This window comes from Aotus nancymaae, unplaced genomic scaffold, assembly GCF_030222135.1.
Source record: "Aotus nancymaae isolate 86718 unplaced genomic scaffold, 86718_ANA_hifiasm-v0.15.2.pri h1tg000221l, whole genome shotgun sequence".
Classification (NCBI taxonomy): Eukaryota; Metazoa; Chordata; class Mammalia; order Primates; family Aotidae; genus Aotus; species Aotus nancymaae.
The window spans coordinates 273,662-285,685 of NW_026988636.1; the positions used below are offsets into that span (position 1 = coordinate 273,662).

The following is a 12,024-nucleotide window of genomic DNA, read 5'->3' on the forward strand; positions in this document are numbered from 1 at the left end:
CTTAGAAGCACTGGTTTTACAATTTATGATCATAGGAATTACTGCATGTCTGTTTACCTCACAACATTTCTGCAAATGTTAAAACTCGGATTTTCATTATTTGGACTTATTAGCCTCATTTACTTTAAAATATCTGATCACTCACCTAAATCTGAAAAAGACCTAGAAGAATCTCTAGCCAATAGCCCAGTGTTATTCCTGTCCTAGGGTGCCAGGATATTGGTGCCTCAGGTGGACTTCTCTCAAGAGAGATCCAAGTATGTGAACCTCCTCTTCAGAAGAGGTGGTCTCCTTTTTCTCTCTCCCACTCAAATTATCAGCCACTTCACACCACTCTGCTTGACGTTCCTTCTACCTGGGCCAGACTGCTCTCAACAAACTGTGGGGCTGGGTCACTTGAACTAATAATTTCCACAAAAGAGTAAATTTTAGGTACAAGTATTTCATTACTAATCATCGCCACATACTATATTATTTCATAAATTCAGGGACAAGGTTAAATTTTACTGCAGTAATCACTAATTTCTTACTAGCTTTTGGGTTCTACAGAACAGGACTGGCCCTGCTGGAAGCCGTATAATCTAGGGACAGAGTCTAGGTTAGTGGTGTTTTTGCAGAGCTCAAGTATGATTCCCAGGATCAGAGTAAGAACGGACCTTCCACAAATCTAAGGCCCACACTTACGATGACAGACAAGCCATGTCTTCCTTTTAAATTTATAGCTAATTTCTTCAACTTCCTTGATCACCTCCCACTGATCACTACCCACAAGGTGGCTCCCACACTGATGACAGTTCTTTAAGATGAACCAGGAAAGGCATTACTGACACACCAACACTAAAATTAACTCATCAGGTAGATGCTGAGCCAAAGTTTAATGAAAATGTAAAGTAACTTCAGTTAGTAACCCAATAGTTCAACTTACTCATCTCCCTGGGGAAACACCTGCATAAGCCCTCCCTGTGGGGACCACCTGAATCCCATCCCATGGGGATGAACTGGAGTTATTTAATGGTAGAGTTGTCTGATCGGTGACACCTGCCCTGAAGCATTTTTAAGGTAAGAATAAACTCTTCCAAGTTTTTCGGCACAGAATTCTAGATCCCAACTGGGTTAACGATTCAACAGACTTGGAGTTCTTTTGGAGGAAAGTTGTGCTTGTACCTGTGGTTCAATCATCAAGGTTATCTTTATGCAGAAGTAAAATGGATTTCAGCCTGGGACTGAATCACCAATGGAAATTTTCCTTCTAAATTTTCACAACAGATTATGAGCTCTGCCCACAGCATGTCTGACCTGAGAAGCATATGGCTGTCCCCAAGTCAACAGTGCACATTAGGTGTCAAAAATCCCAAGAGGAATATGATGCAGCACGTGGATTTTCATACAAATCCCCTTAAAAGCCAACCAGGCAACGAAATCAAAACAGCACCTGGCTTTCGCCAGCAACTTCTTTATATACCTTTATTTCTCTGTACATTTATTTCTCTCACCTGGTTTTCACATCTGTTGGGATTTCTTTCTTAATATTTAGAAGTTTTTTGCTTTTTTGCTTCACTTGAGACATTTCACTTTCATGTTTTTCAGGCATGGCTTGTTTTCCCTTTTGCTTTTCTGTATCCTGTAAAAAATGAAGACTTAATTGCTGAAAAGGATTCATAAAATCACTGAAGTTAGTTCCATTTTAAGATATAGACACAAAATCAAAGATGTAACAAATATACACATCATATATGTAAAATTAACAACAAACTCCTTATTCAAATCTATCTTCACTGTTGTTCTCTCAATTTTTTGGCCTTCTTTAATTTGTCTTGGCTGGGTGCAGTGGCTCATGCCTGTAATCCCAGCACTTTGGGAGGCTGAGGCAGGCAGATTGCCTGAGTTCAGGAGTTCAAGACCAGTTTGGGGAACATGGTAAAACCCTGTCTCTACTAAAAATACAAAAAATTAGCTGGGTGTGGTGGCACGTCTGTAATCCCAGCTACTCAGGAGGCTGAGGCATGAGAATCACCTGAACCTGGAAGGTGGAGGTGGCAGTGAGCTGAGATTGTGCCACTGCACTCCAGTCTGGGCGACAGAGTGAGACTCTGTCTCAAAAATGAAAATAAAAATAAAAAATAAAAAATAAAAAATAAATAAAATTTGTCTTGACTATGTTTCAGTGAGTCGGAGTTATAAAGAGTGTTATTTTAATTTATACTCAGATCCTTACTGGGGGTGGTGGTGGCAGTGGCAGGAGCAAATTGGTAGCTTCTTTTCAGGCACTGGGGAGTAAAACACTATTTCCTTCTAAGAAAAGTTCATTAGAGACTTCATGGTAAAGTCAAACACTCTAGCCACGCACCCCATCCTGAGCACAACTCTCAGGACAACAGAGCAGAGCCAGCAGCACGCAGGCGCCGTACCCACCCCACTGCGACTGTGACAGGGTTCCGGCTAGTTTGATTCTAAGCTAACAGCTGCTCCATCAATGGGAAGGGCTATTCATCTACTTCATCCACACACATTTATGGGTCACCAGCTTTGTGCCAGGACTTGGGGTTACCAACAGGGCCCAGTTTCTCCCCCTAAGGATGGTGAAATCTAGCTGGAGGGAGACACATGACAGAGGCCAAGATGGACCTCTGCTGCAGAAATGTTATTGGCCATTGCAGCAGCACAGAAGGGCTGTCCTGCTCGCTTGAATGTGGAATCTAGACTGAGTGGCCACACCCAAGATGCATCTTAAAGCTGTGCTACCCACCCGGCCAAGCCAGGACCAGGAAAATACAGACCTTCCCTATGTATTTCTGTGGCAATCTGACATCATTGCAGCATCCAAGTGTGAGATCAGTGGACCTGTCTCCTGAACAGGGTACATATCCACTCATGTATTGTGTATGTGTGTGTCTGGAGCAGTGTTTATTTATTTATTTATTTATTTTTGAGACAAGGTCTCACTCTGTCACCTCTAGGCTCAAGTGATCCTCTCACCTCAGCCTCTTGAGTAGCTGGGACTATAGGCGCATGCCAAGCTAATTCTTGTATTTTTTGTAGAAACAGGGTTTCACCATGTTGCCCAGGCTGCACTCAGGTATTGCTGAACTCACCTGGGGAGCTGCATGTGGAGTGGGCTGTGTACTAAATGCAACCTGGTTCTCTGCCCCAGACAATCTGTGAAATACCATGTTCAAGGAAGCACTGGCAGGACAGATGTGGAAGGACATACACAGCGAAGGGGGACAGTGATGACTGTGAGGAGAGCTATAAGCATTGGTGAATCAGGGTCTACCCAAGAGCTTTACAATTTATGATTATTAAGACAGCTGGGATTTTAATAGGTCACACTAGGTGAATCTATTTAACTGTCAAGAGTAAATAACCAGAGTTAGGGCTAAAACATCTCCCTGGTTCACACGTTGTTTGAAACTATTTTGAGTCATGAACTCTTTCTTGAATACTTGACCCATCAGGTACTTTGTAAACTATGAGTTTTTCGAAAACAAGGACGTGGCCTTTTTATCCACTGTTGTTGCCTAGGCACCTAGCACATGGCCTGGCACGTGGGTGCTCAATTCCTATGTGTTGACTGAATGAGTAGAACAGAATTGGAAAAGACATGCAAGAGAAAATGACCTATCCAAGTTGTGATTTAGTTGGGAAGAAAATACACATAACTGACAAACTGAGATCAGCTGCAGAGAAATAAAAGGACATGGCCTCTATGCAGATTGCTGACCAGGAGGAATGACAACTTGTTGGAGGGGACGGCGTAGTAACCAGACAAGGAGGCCTCATGAAGAATGTGAGTTCTGAGCTGAAAGGAGCTGGGACACACAAAAGGGAATGAACAATAGGGAGCTAAGAATGACACCAGTGGATGAGCACAGAACACTGGCCACTGGGGGCTGCTGGAGAGGGGGCTGCAAGGGGGTGAGCAGGAAGATGCCAGCAGGTGGGAAGGGAAGTGGGAGAAAGTTGTGCAGAAAGCCTGTGCTGAAAATGCCTTCCAAACGCTGATGCATGGGTTCAAACGGCTGGAATTTCACTCACACATTAGCAGAAGGCTTTCTGCTTCTCTGAAGTAACTGGTTAAAGCGCTATAAAGTACAGAGCTCCAGCACTAGTTAGGAGTTGGGTGAGGGGTAGACAGAGCACCACGGCAAACAGTGAGAAAATGCAAAAGGGAAAACGGCTGAGTTGAAAGTAAGTTACATGTAAATTTCATTTTAAACATTAATGCATGTGAATGACACAGCTGGAAATCTGTAAGAAGTGATTCCTTGGTCACTAGACGAAACCTGAAAAAGAAGTTCTGTCCCACAACATTAAAGGCTGTATTAGGATGAACTTAGAATTGAAATCTATTTACCTAAAAATAAAAAAGCCAGAGTGGAATTATTACCCTTTCTTGCACACTCCATGCTACTCACAGTAGTAATCTAACCCCTTAATTAAGGCCCACTGGACCAGACACTCTGCACTGCTCTTCCTGCTATGGTAACATCCCTGGGAGCTGAGGTCTCCAATAGGCGAGGCAGCTTCTTGATGTGCTGATGTGTCCTGGGCTGGGCTGGGCTCCCCGTCCCAGGGGACCACTAATGCCTGGGGTCTTTCCTGGGGCCACACTCCCTCCAGGGCATTCAGCACTCTACTGCTTGGGAGTAAGTTGCCACCAAAATCCTGCTTCCAGCAGGTGCCAGGAACAACATGACAGGAAAAACACAACCTAATTAAAATGACAGAGTTCCTTCTCACTCTTTTGATCCTTAAAATCTGAAAGAAGTTTCATGAGGTAGAATAGTTACTATTCCAGATAGTCCCTAGCTTTCAAGCAGTGTTTCCAATTTCTAACCATTTTACCTTATTAACATGTTTTTATCTGTTCTTCCCTGGAGGCATGCCTGGCACATTAACCATTCCTCAGAAGTTGCTCATGTTAATTTAAACATTAATTTTGTACTAAAACCAGAATCTATGAGATGAAATGTCTTGTACGCTGCAGGAGACCTCTCTTTCTCCCTCATATTTTGTTTCGTGAGATCAGCCCCTACCTCCTTGAGGAGTGGTTCTGTGTCGGGGTTGGAGGTCTCTGTGGTGGTGGAGGAGCTGTCATCATCAGCCAAAGAGTCCTTCAGCTCGTCTTCCTGTGGCTTTCCCTTTCCCTTCTTCTCCTTTTCCTCTTGCTTCTTAGGTGGTTTCACCTTACGCTGAAGAGGTTTTCCTTTCCCTGAGGATAAAAATTAAAGTAAAAGAACTCTTGATTTTTAAATAGCTAGCTTGGAAAACAAAGCAATTACAACTTTTTTTTTTTTTTTGAAGAGGCTGGACTCTTTTCTGATTAAAAAAGGTTTATTTCTTCTCTAATCAAAGCTTTCCAAATCACATTTGACTTTGCGATGAGAATAATTTTAAAAATCGACTGTACTGAGATACAACTTACGTATAATAGAACACACTCATTTTAAGGGTACAGTTCAGCGAGTTTAGACAAACTTGGCAGTTTTGACAAATCTGTATGTCTGTCTCAGAATGTTCTTATATTCTTCAAAGGGTGATGGAGCTTTGAAAAGTTATAGAAGTGAAAGCCAGAGATCCTCTGGGAGATGGAAGCCTGACAGTGACATAAACAATGAGCAGCCCATGTGCTTCTCCTGAGGGGTGCTAAGAGTCCCAGCAGTGTAGCCATAATGGCTGGGTCCAAACCCTGGCAGCTTTCTACAAACTAGCTGCCTGATGGTGGCCTTTCATCTGTATGATTCGAGAGACAAGGCCATACAGGGCTGTACTGAGGAATTACATAATCCATGCGAACAGTGACTGGCACATGAGTACGATGTAATGTATATATGTGGACAGAGAGTAAAATGGAGATGCAGAAAGCTGATTACTTTAGAAAATCTGGATGCTATCAAGACAAATGCGAACCAACCGGAACATATTTCCCTGCAGTGTTCTGTGTGCTGAAGACAGTAGCGAACAACATAACCCCTGCCCTCATGGAGCTTACAATTCAGCAGGACTAGACAGAGGCAGAGAAAGACCCAGACTCTAGCCCCTCAGATTGTGCCTGCAAAATCACCTGGCGGGCAGGCAAGTGCAAGCTGCAGAAGCCACACAAGCCACATTTTAACCCAGTCTGTATGTGTCATAATTTTTTTTTAAATTTTTTAAATTGCATTTTGGGTTTTGGGGTACCTGTGAAGAACATGCAAGATTGTTGCCTAGGTACACACATAGCAGTGTGATGTGCTGCCTTCCTCCCCATCACCTATATCTGGCATTTCTCCCCATGCTATTTCTCCCCAACTCCCCACTCCCCGCTGTCCCTCCCCTATTTCCCCCCAACAGACCCCAGTGTGTAGTGCTCCCCTCCCCGTGTCCATGTGTTCTCATTGTTCAACACCCGTCTATGAGTGAGAACATGAGGTGTTTGATTTTGTGTTCCTGTGTCAGTTTGCTGAGAATGATGGTTTCCAGGTTCATCCATGTCCCTACAAAGGACACGAACTCATTGTTTTTGATGGCTGCATAGTATTCCATGGTGTATATGTGCCACATTTTCCTTGTCCAGTCTATCATCGATGGGCATTTGGGTTGGTTCCAGGTCTTTGCTATTGTAAACAGTGCTGCAGTGAACATTCGTGTGCATGTGTCCCTATAGTAGAATGATTTATAATCCTTTGGATATATACCCAGTAATGGGATTGCTGGGTCAAATGGAATTTCTATTTCTAGGTCTTTGAGGAATCGCCACACTGTCTTCCACAATGGTTGAACTAATTTACACTCCCACCAACAGTGTAAAAGTGTTCCTATTTCTTCACATCCTCTCCAGCATCTGTTGTCTCCAGATTTTTTAAGTGATCACCATTCTAACTGGCGTGAGGTGGTATCTCAATATAGTTTTGATTTGCATTTCTCTAATGATGTGTCATAATTTCTAATACATCTTTCGATAATGGTTACTTAATACAACTTAATTAAAACTACAATGTTTTATGCTTTATCCCAGAGAATGCCACCACTAATGGGTGCCAGAGACTCAAACCTCAGTGTTTAAAACAGGCTGGCAAACTATGGCCCATAGGTCAAATCTGGCCTGCAGCCTGTTTTGTATGGCTTGTGAGCTAAGAATGATTTCACATTTTTGAAGTGGTTGAAAAAAAGACACAAAGAATAGGCAACAGAGATAGTTTGTGGCCCATAAAGCTTCAAACATTTACTACCTGGCCCTTTACAGAAAAAGTTTGCTGAGCCTGAGCTAGAAAAAGAATAAGTAAATCTCTGAGTGATTTCCAGGAATATCATTTCATTATTTATTGCACACTGATTTGAAGAAGTGTTAAATTTGAAACCGTAACTGAAATAGTAACTCTCAAAATTGAAGAGGCATCTCATTTCAAGCATAGGACTGATAAGTTGGTTTAATTATAATCGTGCCACTGTGCTTCAGCCTGGACAAAAGAGCAAGACCCTACCTCAAATCAAACCAAACCAGACCAGACCAGACCAGACAAAACCAAACCAGGCCCCTGACCTACACCAAAGAGCCAGAGCTTCTCCCCACCACTGTAGATGGGAAGGGGAGTGTCCTGCTTTGCTCCATGAGCTCTGGGGTTTCATACATTCTGAGAGTTCAACAGCCCATGGTGAGAATATCTCAAAATTTCTCATACAACCAAGATCATGAGTTCCCCATATAATAAACTTCTCATATACAATTATACAATTTTATCATGCTTAGGTTCACTGGGTGATGGACAGTAAATCTGCATAAATAATCTATATTTACAATAACCTGAAACTTCCATAATAAATAGAAAATGGCTGGAAATGAATTTTCTTTTTTTTTTTTTTTTTTGAGATGGTGTCTTGCTCCGTAGCCCAGGCTGGAGTGCAGTGGTACAATCTTGGCTCACTGCAACCTCCGTCTCCCTGGTCCCGGTTCAAGCAATTCTCCTACCTCAGCCTCCCAAGTAGCTGGGACTACAGGCACAAGCTACCACGTCCAGCTAATTTTTGTATTTTTTAGTAGAGATGGGGTTTTGCCATATTGGCCAGTCTGGTCTTGAACTCCTGACCTTGTCATCCAGCCGCCTCAGCCTCCCAAAGTGCTGGGATTACAGGTGTGAGCCACCGTGCCCGGCCTGAATTTTCAAAAACTAAACTCAAAATGTGAAGCTATGAATAGACAAATAAAGGAGAAAAAAATACCTAACAGACCAATAGTTAAACTGAAAATCAGAGTAATAAAAGGTTAATTTGGCTCATGCCTATAATCCCAGCACTCTGGGGGGCCGAGGTGGGCAGATCACTTGAGGTCAGGAGTTGGAGACCAGCCTGGCCAATATGATGAAACCTCATCTCTACTAAAAATACAAAAATTAGACAGGTGTGGTGGCATGTGCCCCTAATCCAAGCCACTCAGTAGGCTAAGGCAGGAGGATCTCTTGAGCCCAGGAGTCTGAGGTTATAGAGAGTTATGATTGCACCACTGCACTCCATTCTGGGTAACAGAGTGAGACCTTTTCTTAATAAATAAGTAGGGCCAGGCGTGGTGGCTCACGCCTGTAATCTCAGCACTTTGGGAGGCCGAGGCGGGTGGATCACGAGGTCAAGAGATCGAGACCGCCCTGGTCAACATGGTGAAACCCTGTCTCTACTAAAAATACAAAAAATTAGCTGGGCACGGTGGTGCGTGCCTGTAATCCCAACTACTCAGGAGGCTGAGGCAGGAGAATTGCCTGAACCCGGGAGGTGGAGGTTGCGGTGAGCCGAGATCACGCCATTGCACTCCAGCCTGGGTAATCAGAGTGAAACTCGGTCTCAAAAATAAATAAATAAATAAATAAATAAATAAATACCTACAGCCAGTATCATACTGAATGCGCAAAAACTGGAAGTATTCTCTTTGAAATCTGGCAATAGACAAGGATGCCCTCTCTCACCACTCCTATTCAATGTGGTATTGGAAGTTCTAGCCAGAGCAATCAGGCAAAAAAAACAAATAAAGCGTATTCAATTAGGAAAAGAGGAAGTCAAATTGTCTCTATTTGCAGATGACATGATTGTATATCTAGAAGACCCCATCGTCTCAGCCCAAAATCTCCTGAAACTGATAAGCAACTTCAGCAAAGTCTTAGGATACAAAATCAATGTGCAAAAATCACAAGCATTCCTATACACCAATAACAGACTTAAAGAGAGCCAAATCAAGAATGAACTGCCATTCACAATTGCTACAAAGAGAATAAAATACCTAGGAATACAACTAACAAGGAACGTAAAGGACCTCTTCAAGGAGAACTACAAACCACTGCTCAATGAAATAAGAGAGGACACAAACAGATGGAGAAACATTCCATGTTCATGGTTAGGAAGAATCAATATCGTGAAAATGGCCATACTGCCCAAAGTAATTTACAGATTCAATGCTATCCCTATCAAGCTACCAATGATCTTCTTCACAGAACTGGAAGAAATCACTTAAACTTCATATGGAACCAAAAGACAGCCTGCATAGCCAAGTCAATTTTAAGCAAAAAGAATGAAGCTGGAGGCACCACACTACCTGACTTCAAACTATACTACAAAGCTACAGTAATCAAAACAGCATGGTACTGGTACCAAAACAGAGATATAGACCAATGGAACAGAACAGAGGCCTCGGAGGCAACACCACACATCTACAACCATCTGATCTTTGACAAACCTCACAAAAACAAGCAATGGGGAAAGGATTCCCTGTTTAATAAATGGTGTTGGGAAAACTGGCTAGCCATGTGTAGAAAGCAGAAACTGGACCCCTTCCTGACACCTTACATTAAAATTAACTCCACATGGATTAAAGATTTAAACATAAGACCTAATACCATAAAAACCCTAGAAGAAAATCTAGGCAAAACCATTCAGGACATAGGCATAGGCAAGGACTTCATAACTAAAACACCAAAAGCACTGGCAACAAAAGCCAAAATAGACAACTGGGACCTACTTAAACTCCAGAGCTTCTGAACAGCAAAAGAATCGGCAACCAACAGAGTGAATTGGCAACCAACAAGAATGGGAAAAAATTTTTGTAATCTATACATCTGACATAGGGCTAATATCCAGAATCTACAAAGAATTAAAACAGATTTACAAGAAAAAAACAAACAAGCCCATTCAAAAGTGGATGAAGGATATGAACAGACACTTTACAAAAGAAGACATATATGAGGCCAACAAACATACGAAAAAATGCTCATCATCACTGGTCATTAGAGAAATGCAAATTAAAACTACACTGAGATACCATCTCACGCCAGTTAGAACGGTGATCATTAAAAAATCTGGAGACAACAGATGCTGGAGAGGATGTGGAGAAATAGGAACACTTTTACACTGTTGGTGAGAGTGTAAATTAGTTCAACCATTGAGGAAGACAGTGTGGCGATTCCACAAGAATCTAGAAATAGAAATTCCATTTGACCCAGCAATCTCATTACTGGGTATATATCCAAAGGACTATAAATCATTCTATCATAAGGACACATGTACACAAATGTTCACTGAAGCACTGTTTACAACAGCAAAGACCTGGAACCAACTCAAATGCCCATCGATGACAGACTGGACAGGGAAAATGTGGCACATATACACCATGGAATACTATGCAGCCATCAAAAACGATGAGTTCATGTCCTTTGTAGGGACATGGATGAACCTGGAAACCATCATTCCCAGGAAACTGACACAAGAACAGAAAATCAAACACCACACGTTCTCACTCACAGGTGGGTGTTGAACAACGAGAACACATGGACACAGGGAGGGGAGCATCACACACTGGGGTCTGTGGGGGGGGGAACTAGGGGAGAGACAGTGGGGGGTGGGGAGTTGGGGAGGGATAAACAGGGGAGAAATGCCAGATATAGGTGATGGGGAGGAAGGCAGTAAACCACATTGCCATGTATGTACCTATGCAACATCCTGCATGTTCTTCACATGTATCCCCAAACTTAAAATGCAATAAAATACATATTAGAATAAATAAATAAATAACCAACCAACCAAAAAATAATCCCCTGGTTTTTAGGTATAAATTCTATCCAGGTTTATCAGGGACCTATGTTGGGGGAATTGCTGGTGAAAATGTAGTACCTCATTTACTATTTCTCTGTCCCCTGGGAATCTCAGGTAGATAGATGCTATCTATCATTTAGAGCAGAATTTGGGGAATTCTGAGTCACCTGGAAGAAATGATCTAAACAATGCAATTTTACTATCAATCAGTAAAACCTCAAATTCCTTTCTCACACACCTCCACTGCGACTCTCTGAGCACTTGAGGGCTTCCTCAAGTGTTGCCTGGCTGCCCACAATGGCCTTGTCTCCCCGCTGAGCATCATTTCCTGCCCCACTCATTTTCTACATTGTCAATTAGCCCTGAATTCCTTTTGAAACATTTTTTAAATCTTAGAAATGTTATCCTGTCCCTCATTTTCTAAAGGATAAAGTACAAATTTGGACTCACCTACCTTACCAGTGTCTGTTCCAGCCTATCCCTAGCTCTTCCACATGCTTCACCTTTGACCTATCAGGGCCAGTCACTGTATAACATATGTAATTATTATTTGTTAATTAAAAAAACAGAATTCTGAGGGGGACTGCCCTCTCAAAGATGACTTAATGAACTCAATGCACTATGGAGGAGACAGGATGTCTCCCAGCCTTACGGGAACCACAGCTTCACTGGTGCATAATCAGTAATATAAATTAACCCATCCAAATAAAGATGGCACAAGCTGAATGGAGAAGCAGTTTAGAAAAACTCAGAAGTGTTTTTCCTTTGAAGTGACCAAGTGAGAAATATACCAAAGGTGAACCTGGTGGCAGAGAAGGCCTTTCAGTAGGGCAGCCAGGTTCGTCGGGTTCACATCACTGCCTGGATGAAGGGTCCCTGAGGCTGGTCACCCTGCCTGCCTGCTCCCACGATCTCCAAGCAGACTCCTCACCTACTGAGGTCATGCAAACCTTCAAGTCTGCCTCTGGACATGAA

General features: G+C 42.5%; 1 protein-coding gene across 1 annotated transcript in view; it reads right to left on the bottom strand.

Moving 5' to 3' along the window:
* The window catches only part of LOC105722158 (transmembrane protein 131-like), a gene marked incomplete at its 5' end in the record, with an annotated part of 57,401 nt that overhangs the window by 13,447 nt on the left and 31,930 nt on the right, over positions 1-12,024 (bottom strand). The window contains 2 exons of the mRNA XM_064371918.1: positions 1,494-1,621; positions 5,037-5,212. Coding sequence (XP_064227988.1) covers positions 1,494-1,621; positions 5,037-5,212 — 304 coding nt within the window. The remainder of the gene's footprint in view (positions 1-1,493; positions 1,622-5,036; positions 5,213-12,024) is intronic.